We start from the raw sequence: 20,576 nt of genomic DNA on the forward strand, positions 1-20,576 counted from the left end.
CAGGTGCAGGTTCACCCAAGCTACATGAGTCACTGCTACCATAGGAGTTGGAAGTACCAAGAAGCATGAGGCAGACGCCTGCATTTGCTGAGCTTACACTAACCCCAGAGCCTTATAACCTTATAACCTTACCTTACTCATAGTCCTCCATAACCTTATAGAGGTTAAAATAATTTTAAGCATCATTTTACATAGAAACTTGTGTTCTTCAGACCTTGAATTCACCAACCAATTTTTAGACCAYGAGACATTCTTGCATTCAGATAAAATAAACGAATGTATACCAAAGCCATGGTTGTTGTTTTTAACAGATACTCCTTTTATTATTAGACAGCTTTAAGAAGCCAAGTACATAATCAAAATCATTGAAGACACTAAAATCAAATTAAGTCTTTCTCCCAATCATCATTTTTTTGCCTAGCTTAGTATAAGGTTTATCTGGTGTTTTTTTGTTTGGTTGATGGATATATATAACTAAGTTCTGAGGACAGTACTCAGTTTGCTGTGCACACGCTTTTTTCTACTGACTGTAGAACAAGAATTCACAGCAGATATTTTCCAATTAGAAGCAAATTCACGTAGCTCTCATTACCATGATCACAGTTAGAGCTTCCTGATGTTCAAATCAAAATAATTATTTTATTGCTCCCAAAGTCATATATGACTATTAAAAAGTTGAGATTAACAGATCTGAAGTCTTCAGTTGGTCACTCTGCAGGAGGGTTGATACCAAGATACCTTCAGCAGTCTTCATACAGGATTTCATCTATTTGGATGTCATTTTCAGCTACAGGCACTGATTCACAAATTTGTTCTCTAAAAGCCAAGGCAATTGTGTAAGGTTTTCCACTGGGATGTTTCATACACCTTTCAAGATAGGTATCGTAATATCCTTTCCCTCTTCCCAATCTGTTGCCTTTTTTGTCAAACCCAAGGCCAGGCATGAAGATAAGGTCAAGACCCCCTGGAGAAAATGAAATAAACATTAGTGGATGCATTGTGGATTTCCCGATGGCCTGACTAAATCCACATAACTTCAGACATAAGCAAAAACAATAGCTTTGTATTTTGTAAAATGCTTCCTTTTCTTTGATCAGATGAAAAATACCTTGAATACTAAATCTGTAAATTTACATTTTCATCTTATCAATTGCATACTAGATCAGCTGCAAAATAATTAGACCTTGAAAAGCTGGAAGGTAAGAAATCTACCTTCTAACAGATTTATTTTATCATTTTAACTGTGCGCTTCCCAGGACTAATGATTATTAATCTAAATCTAGGCAGAGACTGAACTCATAGAAATTATAGACAGAGTTCTTAGAAATTATAACTAGAGAAAAAATGCAGAGAGAAAATCAAATGAATTTCAACATCAGATAAAAATATAGAAAAGGAAAAAAGAATGAAAATAAGCAACATAAGAAAGAGAGCATTTTCTTGACATAACTGTAAAATGTCATGAACCTCCACTCAAGCCCCCAAAACCAAAGGGCCTTGAATATAATATATTCTGAAAGTGGACATTTGCCCTTTTATATCAAGACTTGAAGGCCTGTCTCTACATGATGTCATATTCCTCTTCTTTCAAAGGACCATTTTCTTGAGCCTCCAGCAATGCACTGTTTCTCCAGCAGCATACACAAGTTTTACTTGCTTTCCCCAAATATGCCTCCCTCTGGAGGGATATATGGGCTTCCTGAGGCTTCTCTGAAATTGCACTTGATTGGAATTCAGAATCAGTGAAAAAACTGAAACAAGTATCATAAGTGGCCATTCATCTGGACAAAACAGATCCAACTGGCTTGCAAAACCCTGATAAAAGATCRCAACAACCAGATAAAAAAGGTACTTTACATGCAAGGTCAGATAAGCCAGTTTTTCTTTTTTCCTGCTTTGCTCCTACTTTGCAAACAGATGTGGAGCTGCATCCTGCCAGGCAGGCAGCTAGAATTTACAGTTTGCCACGCATTTGTTTCGGGAGTTGATTCACATCACTGCCAGGTAGGCAAAGGAAAGGGGCTGCCACGCTGAGCAACAGCCAGGCACAGAAGCAGTCAGTGTGCAGGTCTCCATTACTTATGCAGGGCTTGTTCTTCCAGTGTGAGACAACTTGCAAGGACATCCACTAAACAAATGAGCTTGGCTGTCCTGGTGCTGACTGCTGAATGCAGGAAKGTACCAGTTTCACAATGCAAAGAAAGTCTTTCAGAAGACATGCTTAAAGAGCATAGGGCAGGAATGGCAGGGGAAAGCCAGCACAGACTAAAACACTGTTAACATGAGTCTGGGAAGGAAGTAAACATAGCATCTCCATCCACTGCTTCYTACTTCTTACTGGAATTGCATTTTCATAATTAGCTTCTGCTCCTTCACCAGGACTAGACTGTGTCAGGTATTCTTCTGCTTCTTCTAAATTCAGATATGGTCTCTATTGCCATTTTGGATTGCACAGAGATCACCATCAAATGCCTTGTTGACAAATATCACACAATACTCCTACATCTAGCTGAGGAATGATGCTCAACATACAAGACGAAGCCAGCTGATCTTCTCCCCCACGAGCACGGCCCATGACAGAGATTCTGCAGGTCAAATCCTCCCTCAGTTGCTCCTGGGCTCATTATTTATTCTTTCTGTGAGTTGCTTTGCATAGGTATTCAGGTGACCCAGGAACCAGTATGTACCAAACACTAACAACGCACAGAAAGAAACACATTCTGGCTTACACTTTTTCAGCTTTTTTCATTCCATTTGACTCATATGACAAAAAAGTAGAAAACATTTGCAGTCACTACTGTTGGCAGGTAAGAATATACACAAGGGACAAATCTGCAGAGTAGAAAGGTGCCATTTCTCCTTACATTTATATTACAGACTGGAGGAAGACAAGTTAACGGAAGCACTACGGAAAGAGGGAATTGGGAGGAAGAGTGCAGGGACAAAATATATTTTCTATGTCATTTCACTGATAGCACAAGCCACACTTGAATGAATTTAGATGTATTAAAGAACAGTATTTTCCTCTGGGTTCTCTGGAGAAGTAGAGTCTGTTTTAATGAGTCAGCTCCTCTACAATCACGGATTTYTTAGGCTGAATAACTCAAACAAGCTTGTGCAAATCTCAATATGAAAAATGATGCTGTAAATACTGTAATAGTTACCTTCATATTTTTTTCCACTGGAGCACAGTGACGCTGAATGCCTTTGCTCTGACTCACAACACACTGTCTGATATCCATGCAACTCACACAGCTGAAGATTAAAGTAAAATGTCAAACCAGRCTTTCAGCAGAAAAATGACACAGCTACCCTGCAAGAGCCTGAAGGCAGTTCAGGCAGCATTAGCCCCAAATCCAATTCCAGGAGCTAGAATGAATGGCTAGAGAGCCCCWTGGAGAAAACGCTTCCTCCCCTCACAACTTGGGAGCAACACAACCTCTTGTGGTGCCTGCGGTGAGGCGGGGGAAGAGTTGTCACAGGATGAGAGGTGACACACAGAAGAGACCAAGATTGCAGACACGTAAGATTACTATCAGCGCTGAGCATACATCAACAGGATGGCGAGTGAGAGTAATAACATCTTSTCCTTCTAGGCACATGACCCTCCTAGTCCCAGGCACTTCCAGTCCTGCAGGCCACCRTTTGCCCCTCAAGATGTACAGCAGGCTTGCTCTTTCCTCACACCCTGCCTCCTTTGCTTCCATACCCTGCCGCATGAAACGGCATCCTCATCCCTGGGAAAACAGGGCAGGTGCTCAGGCATCAAACAACTCCTCAGTTTTACTGTTAACAGTGTGAGAGAGGCCTCATGAGCTTCATCCACTTCTATCCGTCTCCTTGTCATTGTCCTGGTACTCTATACGTCCAGAGTTGTTAACTGGTGGCTCTTGGATCCCTGAGTGGCCTGTGACTACACACTAGGGGCCAAAGAAAGAAAACTAWGAACCCACTGTCAAGAGGTCTTTTTGCTATAGGGAATCTGTGCTTCTCCTGGAAAACTTTTAGGCAATCTGCAAATTGTTAAAGGTAGAAAAACACTATCTCTGGCAACATACACTGCACCTGCCCAGGGCCTCCAAGCAGAGGGTTGCAATGCTTCTTATAAACGTTAATTAAACTACATGGTATCCCGGTAAGGTTGGCAATTATGATGACAGTCACCTAATACTGTGTCTATGATGTGAGCTCTTGATGCTACAGCTCCTTCAACTGTGCAGCACTGTGTCTGAAATAGTACACCCTGACTTATCAACATGGGCTTACAGCCATGCTGACATGGCCACACGGGTTTCGCTTACACTGCTAAATAAAGCAGGGCCAGAAAGCAAACTCATTTACAGGATCACAGATGGCTCAGTGTGCTTAATAGTCAACACACTCCTGACATGATTGTGGGCCTGTTCAGCTCACACTTCCAAGTGAAACCCAGGCATGCCCCAGGGGACAGGATTCCCAGAGCAGTGAAGACGGAAGTGTCCAGGTCTGGCTCCCTTCACCCTATACCCTCCTCCTACACGCTCAGAACAGGTTTTGCTCCTCCAGATACAGATATAGGCCTTCCTGCCACATGTCAAAACATGCAACACAAATCTTCAGTTTCACAGTCCAAAAACAGCCCTGCAACAAGGGCTCATATTATTYAAGATACTATGTACTGGGAAAAAATCCCACAAACAAACAGTATTGTCTTAGGGCCACAGAGGCATTACATGGGACCAAAAACACAGAGACAGGACAAGTTCTACGTAGTAGATAGGACTAGCCTGTGCCACTTGACCCTATTCTATTTAGCAGTATAGGAACAGTCATAGCTTCAGAACCTGCCATGTGGGCGTATAAGCACAGTTCATTTGCACTGACTTGCATATATCTATGTAGACATACTTTATGGCACAGAGAAGTGAAATGACTTGCCCAAGGACTCAGGAAATGTGGGGCAAAGCCATATGCAAAAGGCAGGTGTGCAATCTGTGCGCCCCCTGACTTAACCAGCAGACCAAAACAGTAGCATCCCCTCTCTGCTGTCTTAAATAGGAATACAAAGTTTCACTTCTTCTAGGCAGCTGCCGTGAATTTCCTGAGTTCAGCAGTGCATTTCTCATTACCCTTTATGATGATATCAAGTTTGATTTGTTCCCCAGGGAAGAATTTTCTCCTTGTACCTCATTACCTCTTCTCCCCTTAATCTGATGCTCATATTTGAAATGCCAGCCTGCATTTTCTGAAGGGTTCTTGACAACAGTTAATCATAGAAAAGTCCATCAATTGCACAGATACTGGTCATGCAAAGTCTGCTAGGAACTTGACCTGCCCACAGATAGAGTGCTAGCAAGGCCCATCTCCTCCCAGATTTGAAGAGGCCTCACCAGCCTACTGCTTCCCTCTCTGYGAGGCCAGTCCACTCTTCCCTGCACAGCCAGACAGTCCTAACAGTCAGCCTGCTGCGAAGATGAAACCCTAATACTTTGTCATCCCACCTGCTTTTCATAGCAGCAGTTGTGCAGTTTAGGTATCTTCTAAAACACAATGGTGTGTGCAGCATTTACTCCTTTACTCTTGTCCCCACAAAGACAACTTGATCCTCCCAGACTGGTACCTTGGACAAGAACAAGCCCTTAAGTGGTTGGGCTTTTTCTGTGTGCAGCTCATTCTGTTAGCAGTTATGGACCCTCCCCACTTTGCTCACATGTAAATGATTATACAAGGCACAGGACTATGAAGAATCAGGTCCAGACAGAACAATTTTCTTTTATTTTTTTTTAAAGGAAAATCTTCCTATATAATGCACACCACAAGCARTATCAGTCTATGCACAACTGTTGCAGAGCTAACAAATACTTAAAACGTGTTCACTTACAAGGAATGAAAGCTAATTTTGGTCCTTTTACAACCTAGATGGGGACCGAAGTCCAGAATGGAGAAAAGCCTCTAGTCCTTTTGCATAAAACTTTACTATTCCAAATGAAAAGGAAGCAGTTAACTACCTGCTGCCTTTAACACTGAAAGTATCACATCTTGGTAACATGCAGAGTATGGGCCAATGATTAATGACAGGGTTGTTACTGTAATTTTGATTACTATCAGCATAGTTAGGCCTCTTTGGCAGGCTTAGCTTTCAACCATACACTTTTAAGGGTGCAGAGACCATCATCTTATTCTGTATGCATGCAGCATCTAACACAGTATGGTCTGGATTAACCACCAGACCTTGAAGAACCCAGCTCCACAGAAGTAAGCATTTAAATTATACTGCAGCAAAACAATTCCCTTTCCCTTTACGACTAGTACTAGGCCTTTTCCACAGAATGTCCTTCATGCCCCCAGCGTCGCTGCTGAGGTTGTTGGTAGCTTGGTACCTCCTTCCAAATAAATGCTCTATGCTCCTTGGAAAAAAAGCATGGGTTTCAAACATAGCATCTCTGTCTCAGTACAGATTCGAAAAGGGAAATAACAGCTCTGTTCACTTCAGGCCAAATTCTGAACCTGCTGAGGTGTGTGATTCCTAGAACAGCCAGGATTGCTTTCAGAGGCAACCAGTTGTGCTCACCTGACCAGCCCATGGMGAGGAAATGAAAAGGCACTCAACACCCTGCACCTCAGGCAGAACCCAGAGGTAGGCTACGTTCTCCCCACTCTTAAGACTCTGGAACATGTGTTTTATAGAATGTGCTTTTTTCACTAGCAAAAGACTTGTTCTGTGAAAGCCAGGTAGTGTTATCTCTTCAATCTAATGAGCAGGGAGATAGAAACATTACCCTTTGCTGCAACTGATAAACATTTGAAAAAAAGTCATTCATCCAGAACCAATTATGCTGACTTCTTCCAGTAACGCAAGTGATTACAAATATAAACAACTACATTGCTTAACTTTCCCTCAGCCAGTCTGCTAAAATGCAAAGACAATCCCTTAAATAGAAAGGAAACTCTTATCCAGTAACTCACATTTGCTCAAATGATACAGTCTTTAAAATCAATATCAGAAGCTCAGCATGAACACCACCTCCTTAGAAGCCAGGAGTTAAAACACAAAGGACCAGATCCTCAGTAGCTGTACATCAGCACTGCTTCAATGATCCCACTTCGCATTTGCCTCAAGAAGAACATGTAAAACATCACAAATTACTGACAAACGTTTGAGAAAAATCAAATAATTTTTCTTGTAGATACTTGTTGTCGTTGTTCATAAAGTGTTTCTCTAAATGCTTCTCTATAGTTCTTACTCTGTAGTTCCCTTATGATCCCAAACACACTTATATGATAGGACTAAAAGTTATGTTTGACATTAGATGGAAAACCAGCTCATTTTAAATGGCAGTCATTAGGATTCCTTCCAACTATTTTCATCGTGCAAATGCTGTTTATTGTGCAGTACTATAGCCCTTTAGCAGGACTAACCTTTTTCTAGCTATCCGTACATATTTGTTTCTTAGGCAGGAAAGCCAAAGAGATGCTCGCTTTTTATGCAACAGTGCTAGCACATATCTCAAAAACATAAATGTTGGCACAGAAAGTTGAAAAAGCTAGCAGAGAAAATCGAAAATGCTAGCACAGAACTCAAAAATGGAAATGTTGCAAAGTGCAGCTGACCGCAGACCACCGCAACTCAGCAGCTGAACCCCCTCAGTGCCCGCCGAGGCAACGAGAGCCTTTCCCTGGTTCCACTTAGCTGGCTTCAGCCTGCACCAGCACACAGCCAAATCCCACCAGCTGCATCCATGGTCTCCAGTTATGGGGCACCCCATCAGGCCCTCAAAGCCACRTACTCTGCCTGTACTCTTTTAGCCTCCGTGCAGCTTCATGTGCACTAGCASACCAAGGAGGTCACCTCAGGAACATGCAGCTCTTAGAGAACGCTACGAGACACATCCCTTTCCGAGGACAATCCCCAAGGTGCTCTGACGGCCCCACGACGTTGCAGCGCTGCTACACRCTGCTCACCTCTGGGCAGCGCAGGCCTGGCACCCAGCCCTCCCGTCTGCAACACGGCACTTCAGCTCAAGGGAAGGGAAGTCTCACCACACAACGAACCCCACAAGCAGCATGAGGGGAGTTTAAGCACTGTTTTTTCAAAATCCACCTAGTATTTAAGTTTTTTTAAAAAAATATCTCTTCACTAGCAAAGAATGAAAGGTTATTCTAGCCCAAGCAGAGTCGGGACTGAGGGTCTGGGCAGGCATGCCAGTGGAGCGTTTAGGTGAAAACATGCACCAATGGCCCTTCCTTGGGCAATCCCCATCTGACTGGTCTGAGAAGTCACTTCAAAGTTTTGGAGTCCAGAAAGTTCTAACTCAGCCATCAATGTACAACCTATTGCTGGGCAGAGGCCTTCTGCCTTTCATCTGGGGAGAAATACTTTTAACATTTGGGGCAATTGTTTTATTTTTGGTTCCTATTTCTGTGTAAGAGAACTGTAGGTATCAGGCAGGTTTTGCAGCCTTTTGTCTTCTGAAAAACAACATTTAACCCCACATCCACGCACACCCACAACCCACAGATCTATCTTTCACATATGTACATATATACCAATTAGCCTATTTTCCCCCGTAATCCATGTGCCACAGGTAATTGGCCCACCAGCATGACTGAGATGGCTTTTCCTATTACTTCAATAAAATATTTTGCAAAAAAACAGAACCATCAGCAGAATCGACAAACAAGCACTGAACAACTCAGCATTTATCTGTCTACTCATCCATGTCAGTGCTTTGTGTCAGCATGAAACATCGGTCTCTGCAGTTCACACTTACCCTTCTGAACTACAGCATAATAAAATATTTATACTTCTCCCTGAGAAGCTACATGATAGCCACCAGTCATATAGGTTTAAAACAACTGAGTAGCAGTCACTCTCCCATTAATACACTTGCAAATGCACTAATAATGCCTTTTGATCAGCTCCTGTGCTACTAAGGTAAGCTCAAGTTAGCACCCACCTATTATGAATTGATTTAAAAGAAAATCTTACAAATTTTGTGTACAGTACAGTCAGATGTAGTACATGTCAACCCTGCACAGACAACCCTGTCCGACTCCATCAGTAATATCACTTTACAGATATCCTTTCACACGTGATCAGGGAAGCTGCTGTATATGGTTAAATCTTATGTTCAAATTCTAGCTGGTTTCACAACGCAGTAAGATTGTGTGAGGCTGTAACCATCACACTCATTTCCCCTGTGGTTTAAGCCATAGTCAGCTGAGGTTTAGTGTCTCATTTTCAGAAATTGCCAAAATGCCTACTTAAAGGAAATAAAATATAAGCAAGTTCTTTTTTTTTCACTATTATTCATCAAGTCTGCATAACCACAGTAAATGAACCGTAATCTCTCAATGCTACCTACAAAAAATGTCTGGTTTTACAAATTCAAAGCAACAGAAATCATTGTTTATTAATGTTTCAGTTATCTGCCTGTAAAAATGATTTATTCACTCCTGATATTCAGGTATATGAGCAAAGAGAACAGTGTGATTGGGAAAACCTGGGTAGCGGAAGATTTTTGGTTCTGAGGGTTGCACCTGAGTGTCCTGTGTACTCTGAAACAAGGCTTTCTAAGGAACAACTCCAAAGACAGGAGGAGAAACTGCATTAGAGCCACTTTACGGCATTATCAATGTATCCTATTAAATCAGCAAATGCTGACTGCAAAGCTTCTGCTCCAGAGAAGCTCTGAAGGCATTGGCACTTGAACTGTTCGTGTCTGGACTGTCATGACACTGCTACAGTATAAAATACAAGGATCTGTGTGTGTTTACATGAGATTCTTTAAGATCTTATCAAGTACACTGCCCATAGTATTTATGTGAGCCCTTATTTAAATACTTCCACTTCATACACGTGCATGTGCACTTTGTTTTTTCACTCTRGTCCTCTTCCTTTGCATACTGCTGTCTGGATATTTTCAAATTAAAATATGGCACACATKAATCATTTGGGGATTTTTTCACACATCATGCAGCATCACTATCAAAATTTCCAACCTCTTTTACTCTGTCAGCAGATACTCTGCAATAAAATACACTGAATTGCCTGTAAAAATGTAAATAGTTAAGCCATCAACTTCTTTGTCAATGCATAAACATGACTGCTGTGAAGAGCTACTCCATTGGATGGAAACGTTAGGAATGCTTACAGGCAGGGTTTAGTGAACATGTCCAGTCAGCTAGTTTGTAGGTGACAGTATCTTCACTTTTAGTCTCAAGCATGTGTTAACATTACAACAGCTGAGCAATCCAGCTTCTTTATCACAAGGTTGCTCCGACAAAGCCTGCATAGCTTAAAAAAAAGAAAAGAACTGTCCCTGGAATCCTTCACCTCTCTCGTCTGCCARCCACCAGTTTTTGGAGACATTGGGCTGGAACATTTGTTCTCCTGTGCATGTGATTACAATGCCTGAATGAGATTTTAATTATATGAAAACAGCCTAAATGGCACCGGTGCTCCATAGTAAATCTATGGAATACTGACACCTGCCGGCAAAGGGCTTCACATCATTCCTGAGAAAGGAATATGCTCTCCATCTACACCCCAAAAGCTGATTGCCATCTCATTCGCACAAAAAGCCAGCACAAGCAAGAACAGAGTCCAACTATGATGCCAACACGAAGACTGGGAGCTATCCTCACTGTGCAACAACAGAGTGAGTCTCCTGTGCTCCAAAAACCAGCGGCTCCCTGCCAGGCTCCAAGGAATTTCACACCATAGGGGAAATGACAGTATATTTTGAATCTGACAAAGCATGCAGGGATTAACTGTGCCAGGAAGACAGATCTGTTGTAGCCTGAAAAGTGCTGACTATATTTAATAGCCCGCTAAGCTAGCAGAAAACAAACTGAAGGAGGAAAAACAGTCATTTTCTGCCAGATTCATGAGCTGAATCTGCTCAGCAGTGAGGGCCAGACATGGCAAGGGTGTGGGGGGCAGAGAAGGGGAGCACAGAGCAGGCAGCAAGGAGGCAGCAGGACTGTCCCTTCTGGCAACAGCAGGCCATGAGCAGAGCTCAGCTGTCCCACCAAACTGCACCCTGAACCACACCAGCCTGCACAGCGAGGCAGCATGGAAGAGCTCCCATTCCTTCGTCAGACTGTCCAGGCTCTGTGCACAAAACTGCACAGAAAGGTTTGGCACAGACACTCCTCCTTTCCAAAACTGAAATTAAAGGGAGACAAAAATCTCTGTCTGAATTAGTTGACACATCCAGAAATACTTGGATGCTTGCATTTCCCCTTTACTTGTAGTGTTGTAGTGATTCATGCCACACTCCAGAAAAGAACCTGCCTCTCATTTGCTTTTGAAAGACTCCTGTATCTAGGAAACACTATGAAGAAAATGATAGTGCTACTGTTCACATTGTAACAAAATTGGCCCTAATTTAAACAAAACACTTGAGAGTCACTTGCAGTGAATTTAAAACCTTTGCTGATGCTGCTTTCACTTCTCTTTAAACTTTAATTGATTACAGACAAAGCAATCTTTTTAGCTGTTTGGCTGTGTGCAAGGAATTAACAAACAAGAATGTTTTCTGCAGGAAGGCAAATATGGATGTGACACTTAAGATGATTACAAAGAAATGCACTCTTAAAACCTTAATTAACTTCAGGGGAGCAAAAAGCTTTAGTATTTGAGAGCTCAGCACTCCAGGTTCGCTGCAGGACGCCACTGCACAGAGGGGGGATTGGAATTAAACCACCCCACGCTCAGGGGTTAGTCCGCCCAAAGGGAACTCAGGGTGTACGGATACTAAAGGCATTACAAAGTGATGCCACGGAAACATATTCTGCATTTCAGAATATTTTTTGAAAAATCTTGCAAAGAAAGCGATTCTTTGGGGATCGTGCAGAAGTGCCACAAGGAGCTCCGCTGAAAGTGTCCTGTTCACCTAGTAACATGGGTGCTGGTTGTCACTACGCTGTGCCAGAGAGCTGTGGAAGCTGGGGCAGACATCAAGGGAAAGAGCAGAGACCAGCTGCAGGGGAAGCAATCCCAGCGGCAGCAATGGAAGCTCATGTTTTTCAGCTGAAGTATGCAAATGCATGGAATGCAAAAAGCCCTGGTGGACACAGTTGCTATCATAGATGGGTCCAGAAACTGAAATATTTTATTTCTAAGCAAGTATTTTCCTAGCTTTACCTATTAGGGAACATACYGTACAGAATAAAACTCTCTCTGGTCTATTTTATGGATCTGGAATACTGGAACATGTATTTTTGTTACAACTTGTAGATGTGGGATACCTGTGCAGAAACCAGTGAAAGAGATCTGCCCAGTGAGTTGATGAGAAAAGCAGTATTATGATAGAGAAAAAAATAATTTATACAATGCCATTGCACATAATTAACAGTATGTCTTCACCTTGGCATATTATGTTCTGTTTCAGTCATCTTTTCTCCAAAATAACATCAGAGAAATTCCAAAGGTTCAAAGACCAATGGGTGGATACATTATAGATCTGGAAAAGCTTCTATATGAGAATAAGAAAATGCAGGAAGTTTGTTCGAGAAAAAAAATAAAATTGATATAACAGGGGCTTAACTAAACAGTSAGTAACAGAAAGTAAATCGACATCCTTATTTACCTTTCATCACAGACAAATGAGGTATCAGTTGAACTGAAAGCAGCAAATTTAAAACAAATACAAGGAACTCTATTGCACATTACAGCTAACTAACAGCTCGCTGYTGTCAAAAGGTAACACAGCCAAGGGCCTAGTACAAATAAAATTGCATACTTATAGGAATGATCAGACTGTGCAGACGTAAAGAAAAMACAAAACTATTTGTAATGGGATAAACCAGGAACTACAGCTGTGGAGGTAGGACAAAATTTCACCTATTGCTACATAGCTACGTGTCAGGAGATTTCTTGAACCTTTGGTGGCACTGGCTTGTCCAGTGCTCTGATCCTCTATTACGTGACAGGAAGCAACTTCTCTCCACAAGAAGACTCATCACCAGAATACTAATGCCTCACTTGTACTGAATTTGTTCTTCTTATGCATATCAAAATACTATGGCTCATTGTCTCCAAGCAGAACTTCATTCCAAACTTTAAATCATTTCATTAAAAAATAAATTACATTAAGAGCTCAGCCCCAATTTTCAATTTTGCTTCATGTCATGGTCTCAGCTTTTCTTTTTTATGACCAGTGTAAAAAGATTTTAAATTATAATCTATCCCTTGATATATATTGTACTGTAAGTTTTAATCGAGTCTCCCAGAGGAAAAGAAAATCGAATAGCACCCTCAATCACTTTACAATCTTTGTTTGTAGTATTTTTTGTTTTTCTGCTAAGCTATAATATTTAACATCTTTGCTTTCTGCAGAGATACTGATACTGCATTTCTTCCAGATATGTTCCAATCTGCATAAAGTTCATTTAAATATGTCACAGTTACCCTGAATATTACTTATTACGTCTTTTTTTCAGAATGATTAACATCATTTTGTATGTTCCCATTATACTTTAATGTAAAGCTACAGCACCTCTAATGGGTCTGAAGTGACATATTAGACATTCCCTGTGTCTCAAGTTACAGCATTTTCTCCTTATATTGTTTTTTATTTCTAAGCTCTTACGTACTTCACATTTCAAAACCCTCTCATTTCTGGTACATGGAGATTTGGGGGCTGCGGGGTGTCCAAGCCATTATCTTTTTTTCTAAATCCCATTTTATTCCCTATTCCTCCTAAGACTACATTGCCACTACTTCAGGCACACTTCTGAAAAACTGTGCTAAAATCTGGAATGACTAAGAATACTGATGGTATCACAAGGCCTTCAGTTCTGGAGTAAATGCAGCCTCTGCTAACATATGAACAAACAGTAGGAATATAAAGACACACAGAACAGAGCTTTTGCAGACCAGAATGTTTCTGCAGGGCAGGTCCTAATGCAAAGTTTAAAATAGGGCGAATGATCCCTCAGCAATGATTTCCAACTACTTGTAAATGGGCTGCTTGCATCTGTAGACTGGCTGTAGCTAGCCATTCTCCTCTCAATAGGGCGACGCTTCCTGGCGTAATAGCTCTTAGGTACCAAACGCAATCCAAGTAGTTAAGGCGTCCCTGTCTGCTTCTGCTACCAGCAAAGATGACGTTATTCCTGTTACAGCAAGGTTCAAGTTGCTCTGGAAGTTGTAAAGGAAGAAAAATAAAACTACCCTAAGCTCAGAAGCCAATTTACAAAGATTTACGTGAAAGGAGGCAGCAAGAAGCCAAGTCATTGCTAAACATAGTTTGTATTTCCTCACTTTATTAGAACTTTGTATTTTTCCCCAAAATTACTCATGATAAATATACTACTATTAAAAGTGTGGACAATCTAGTTAATATCTCACCAAGCATCTTGTAGATACAGCACAATATTGTCATCATTAAAATTTCCAGTACATAAAACTGTGGAACTCTCCAAATTAACTTACAAAATATAAGTCCATTTCTTCATCCGTTAATTTCTGGGAGCAAAAATATATTATGCTTTGGGAGAGCAGTAGCAGAGTATTCAACGTTATTATATATAAGATGCTATATTTTCAAGTGCTGACATTTTTCAGCCTGGCCATCTGTGCCAAGCTGAGGGGTTTTTATGTTTATGTTTTATCAGGCAAAATGGTTCATTGGTTTCTAAGAACAAAGCTAGGAAAAAATAACTCTTGGGAAAGCTCTGTTGCTCCATACTTTCAGGCAAGAACTTGAAATCTTGTTCACAGTAGCCTTTATGTCAATGATGTGGCTTTAGCCTTGTTCAAATCCGTTTGAGTTTGGCTTACAAAATGCTTGAAAACCTGCCATTTGCACAGGCTCAGGAAAAACGAGCTCAGGGGTAGTGCTGGCCCTTCCTGAAGACGTCACACTCTCTGTAGCACTGCTGGAGTCCCAGAGGCCTGGCCCCATGGCTCTCTTTGGGAATCAGTGCTCTTTCCCCATCCTGGCTACTCATTCCCACTCTACAGATGTTACGCAGATATGGCTGCACGGTAAATCAGCTTGATTTGCTGATCTAGGTTAAAATGATCCCCAGCAAGAAAGGCAGAGGGAATAGAGGAGAGTAGGAAAACATTTTTCTTCCAGAGCAGTTCATTGATCCAGTTTACCACAGAGAGGCAGGGGGCAGGAAGATGCTGGAAACACATGGAAGGAAAATTTTAACGTTGTTGCAAAGACAGTGCCCCTGGAGCTGGAGGCTCAGGTCTTGCTGCCGATCACACTCCAAACTGCAAGGGCTGAAAAGGACTTTCATCGCAGTAGTTGCTCCTAGCTGCTCTGACTGGGACCAGACTGGGAACTGAAACATGGAAGGAAATGAGGACTGAAGTTTCACTAACATTTATTTCACATGTCACTGGTTTACGCAACTCCTCTTCACCAACTTTCTACCAACTCTTCAGTTGTGTCAGTCCAGATCTGTGTGGTGGCCCTACCTGAGATAAGATGTGGTAGTGGTGGCATTTCTAACCAAGATGACCTTCCCTGTGGATTACATCATGTGGCTGCATGGACAATTTCCTGGCACAACAGATGAGGAGTGGGAACAAGGAGAAGGAAAGCAGAAGAGGAGACGAGATGGCTATTTAAACAGGCAGCACTCAAAAGCAACTATCACAAAACTATGCTTGAGAATCTCTTTTGTACTGCTTAGCACAAGAAGCACTATTTAGGAGAAGAGGAAGTTTTCTGAGCCAACGAAAAAGAGAAAATAGCCAGAAGAGCGGTGAAGGAAGTGAGTAAATTTGGACAAGCAATCTTGTATGTCTGGAACCGGACAAGGGAAGGAAAAGCACACTATCTCCTCCCTTCTGGCAGTGACAAGCTATTTATGTTGTCTGTCTGCCTGTGAAATGACAACCTAGGATTGAAAGCAAGAGGAAGTGGGGAATATGGTCAGAAAGGCCAGAGAAGGTCACTTGAAGAGGGAGATTCAGACAGGTTAGGCAAGGAGCAGGAAGAGATTAACATTGTGTAGGCAAGAGAAATTAAAACTGAGAAAAGAGGACCTAGCTCAAGGATGAGAGAAGACTGAGGAATGATCATTTGGGAGGGAAAAGGGGTGGTAAAGTTTGGAAAGAGTCTGTGTTCACTGAGGGCTGCCCACAGCCTGGGCTGGAATCCAAGATCCTGAGTCTCCACCATTCCTCTATCAGGAGATATCAGTTAATATTTTTAAGTTACTGAACACTACAGCGATAAAAAGCCCATACGGAAATTAATACCTCTGTCTCCATATGAAGATAATGCACGGCAAAAAAAGGCCTGAGGCTGTAACTTGAACGGGAGAAAACAAATGACCAAATGCATACTCATTAGCAGCATTCAGTAACAGCAAGCAGTGTTCATCTTTTGCACCAAATGAGCCCAGAGTTAATGCACTCAGAATATATAGTAATGCATTTAGGGATGGGGTCAAAATATACAGACAAAGAGGCTGAATTAAGTTTGTACACCTTACCTTATTTCTTGCATTCTTTAGGAGAGTCATAACACATCACAGTAAGCAGATTTAGAGCCACAATTTCTAATGCCCCTTTATTTTTTGGCCAAAAGCAAATACCTAAAAATGCTTTTAATCTCCTTCTCCATTACCCAGATGAATGTTTTAAAAGTTGTCTACAATTTATTATACATCCTCAGCTACCAGGCTATAATTTGGTTAGGACCATTTAAGTTACACTCTTGGGTCCAAGATTTCCAGCTGAGATCTCTCAGTCCAAAGTTTGTCACTTGCTTCCTTTCAAAGAATCTACCTCCAGGAATGTTATCATATAGAGATATGAAACTCAATTAGTTTTTCAAGTCCTACTAGGATTAATATATATTTTTGCAGGAAAACCTTAGCTTTCCATCTGTAGCTTTCAGAGTAGGTTTATATTAACAATAAATAACATTACAGATGAGGAAACCCATCTCCACCCCTCTGAATCACACCGCCTCTCTAAACCACATTGAAATTAGAGCTGCTGGGGAAGTGTCCTTTAAACTTCTGTAGGAGTTGTGATAAAAAGCAAACAAGGAGAGCAGTTTTATCTGATTTAGTCCTTCCAAAGTTGTGCAAGGTGTCTACATTCCAGTAAAACATTTACTGCAACCAGTCRGACCTGTCATCAAAAGTATTACCTTGGGTAAGAAACTATTTGAGTGTACATTACGATGTACAAAGAACAAAGATACAAACATGTGAATTGGTATTTATTAAGAAAATATACCAGGGGCTTGCTCAAGAAGCTGTGTCTTTCAGCAGGTGTAACTGCAAATTAACCAAGTCATTCGATTATATACACTCCTACCTGACCCAAAAATGAAATTTCTTCTCCTTTTGTCCTTTCTGTTGCTGTGTCAACTTAGCCTAAAGAAAGCAACATTTCACAAGAAAAATACTGTCACTCATGCTTGGTAGAGAAGATGACAAACCTTCCACATGGAAATGCGCTGATCTTTGCTTATACCAACAATTCATAATGTGGCGCACTGCCCAGACGAACAGGGGTAGATTCTGATTCAACAGAAGATGATTGTCTCCAAAAGGAGGGATTCCTACCTATTGTGTACAGGCTGTGAGTACTACCAAAGACTGGGATACTCTACATGCAAATTATACTTAGTCTTATATTTGAGCTATTAACAATCACGTCAGTAAAAGGGAAAGAAGTTTTAATGACAGTCTGAATCTAAGCTTTTTGTCATACAAAATGAATACACTCAGTAGTGACATGACTTATTTATGTACCTGCAGGGTATTTCTTGGAAATTACATACCAACTTATGCAAGCAGTGGGAACATTACTAATATAACACCATGTTATCGCCTTATAACAATGTAAATGCCTCAGATCACCATAGTATTCGATAACATCACAGAGATAAACGTTTCACACACGCATAATTCCAACAACAGAGGATGGATATAGTAGCAAGATCTGCATTCTAGCAAGTGTGCCAAAGTTCAAAAATATGGTAACTGACACAAAAAATACAGCAAAAGTATTTTAAAAAGATAGCAAAATGCAGTGTGTGTTTCTATGGGGAAAAATCTGCGGTTTTGGGTTTTTTTTCCTGTTTGATTATGCAATAGTGCAAGAGCTCTAAACTTACTCTCTAATCTTCAAAAACTGTTCAAGGAAAAAGGACCAAGGTCTGACTTTCAATCCAAAATGAATTATTCCTGAGTTACTGAGTACAAATAAACTGAAACCAAGCTTCAGGCAGGACAAATCCGAAATGCACATGTATCAGTTGTTACACACCTGGTCAGGAAAACAGGGTACCATTTGAAAAGTTAAAGCAAAGAAATATAAGAAATATTGAGCAAGTGTACTCTCACCCTTCTATACTCCTCAAAACATGAGACATGCGATCTATGTGAAATGTATCCTGTACCTCTTCCCATGATCCAGCTTACTACAGTCAGTAGCCTTTTTCACAAGGACTGCTGCAGCTCTCTTGGCAYTGCTCTTTGCCTGTAACCATAACCCGGTGCAGAGAACAAAAAGGGAGCTCCAGAACTTGCTAGTTACCAAAGCTTGGTCTACCTTCCCCATTTTCACAGCCTGGTATCTAGGCCATCCCYAAAGGTACTTCCCAGCGTACTCTACACCAGGTAGTTGCTGTTCCCACTACACCTAAGAGTTAGGGGTCATACCTGGCATTTAAAGGGTCACCATCAAAAACTCCTAAATACCACACATACCCACAACTTTTTGTCAAAAAGAAGGAAAACAAGCAGAAGTGCTAAATCCTAAATGTAAAGATGATTACTGTATGAAGCTGTAAATTCCTTTGTCAGCTAAAATGGGAATACAGAGAGGATTTTAAATCAGGAAAGAGGAAAAAAGTCAGCAAAAAAGAAACAAAAACACAGTGAATATGCTGATAAATAAAGATCTAATACTAGGGCTAATGCTCCCAGCACTAACTGTCTTAAGGACAGTGTTCTGGGAAAATATATTAGCATCCCCAAAACAAATACAAAACCCAGCTCAACTGAACAGATTTATACCTGTTCCTGTACCTAGCTTAAAAAGCTAATAATTCTGTGCAATGTGTGAAACCTGTTAGCATGGTAAGTTTCTGTCTAGAGAACTTTTCCAAGACTGAGGTTTCAAACATGAATTCAGCATGAGTTTTCCATTAAAATCATTAAACATGCCTGCAGATATTTTACAAAGATATTAAAAACTGTTAAATTAATTAATGTGAATACAGAAAAGAAACTGTTTACAATTTTGTAGAAATTGAGGATTTTTAGGTTGAGAGAGAGACTATTTTGGACTAAAATGAATATGCCACTAGTTAGACTTAAATATACTGTCAACTTCTCAACCTTATGAAGAATCCAACGTCTGAGCTTGCATTATAAGACCAAAATAAAAATGTGAGAGAATAACGATGGGAAAGACTTCGCAATATTCATCCAAGCCTACAAGAAAGTCTTTTTACTTTCAGTCTAGGGTCTCAGTCCAGAGAGCTGTTCTGCATGGTCAAGCTCCATAACGGCACTATGATTCATCCATGCTATACAATTTGCAGCATCAAAGATTTCTGAAAATTCTCATGTTAGCCTACGTACATCACGCCAAAAGTTCTATATATTCCAGGGAATAGTCTATATATTCCCCTGGAAACTAAAGTTCTCAGAATATACGCTAAAGCTGTGAGTCCCAAGGACTCTCAATGCCCACCCAAGGAACCCCTTGCAATCCCTTCCCTCCTTCACATGCGCCTCTATGCTACGCTTGCCAATATTGTATCAAGGCTGTCCATGGAATAAGATGAAGGAACTGTTCTGTCTGCTTTTTCCCTGCAGGATTAATTGTGCAGTCTGGTTCCCTGCACAAACAGCTCTGCTGGCACATCACAGAGGGTGGTACAGGGTAGGGAAAAGTAAGCAAGGGAAAGTGTCCGATTACACCAACTTAAGCAGCTCTACCACAAAATATAATACCAAAACATTTCATTCTTGCTATCAGATCCTACTGACCTCCAGGTTACTCCTGCTCAGCATCAAGATGTAGGAAGAAAATACTCACCACCAGAAAGAGCTTCCTCTCTCACATTGTCATCATCACTAGGCTGATGAATATTCCAGGATGTCAAAGGAAGTGAAGAAATGTCTTCAGCTGATGATAACTTTAGCATATCCATGTGATTGCTGTGAGGCTTGTAACGTGGGATAAAACACTCTTTGCCTTGCTTAAAAATGTCCTTAATGATGTCTTCTGTCTGGATTTCATCTGGCATGCTCAAAAAGATAGCAATTCTTTTGGATTCCTGGTACTTTGGATGGCCAATCACCTACAGGGGAAATTACTGCAATCAGTTTGTGAAGAGTTTATAAAAAGATCAATTTAGATTATTTTAATTAAAAAGACAACTAGAACAAAATATCCATTTAAAAGAGAAAAGATACAAACTACCATATATTGTAAAGAGAATAAACTGATTTTTGTTTCCTACTCCAACGTTTCCACCATCAGCAAAATCAAATAGGTAAACTTTCACACCCAGTGGACAAAACAGCATAAAATAGGCTTGGGCCAGCAAAAAACAATTTGGAGGATAGTCTGATCCTTTGGTCTGCACCAT

General features: G+C 40.9%; 1 protein-coding gene across 1 annotated transcript; it reads right to left on the minus strand.

Annotated features, from left to right (window-relative positions):
- Window positions 1-295: 295 nt before the first annotated feature.
- On the minus strand, window positions 296-20,576 carry MTHFS (methenyltetrahydrofolate synthetase). The gene is made up of 3 exons (XM_085308758.1): window positions 20,448-20,576; window positions 20,021-20,285; window positions 296-964 (listed from the first exon to the last, which is right to left on the minus strand). Exons 1-3 carry the CDS (start codon window positions 20,574-20,576, stop codon window positions 741-743), a joined length of 618 nt encoding a protein of 205 aa, XP_085164884.1. The 3' UTR covers window positions 296-740.

This window comes from Rhea americana, unplaced genomic scaffold (assembly GCF_003343005.1).
Source record: "Rhea americana isolate MKP2758 unplaced genomic scaffold, rheAme1 scaffold_28, whole genome shotgun sequence".
NCBI classification, from domain to species: Eukaryota; Metazoa; Chordata; class Aves; order Rheiformes; family Rheidae; genus Rhea; species Rhea americana.

Coding starts and splice junctions, on each gene's coding strand:
- MTHFS (XM_085308758.1), bottom strand. CDS start 20,576: ATGGTGCAGACCAAAGGATCAGACTATCCTCCAAATTGTTTTTTGCTG. Junction 20,286..20,447: donor CTGATGGTGGAAACGTTGGA/GTAGGAAACAAA, acceptor TTTCCCCTGTAG/GTGATTGGCCATCCAAAGTA. Junction 965..20,020: donor AGAGGAAGCTCTTTCTGGTG/GTGAGTATTTTC, acceptor CATTTTCTCCAG/GGGGTCTTGACCTTATCTTC.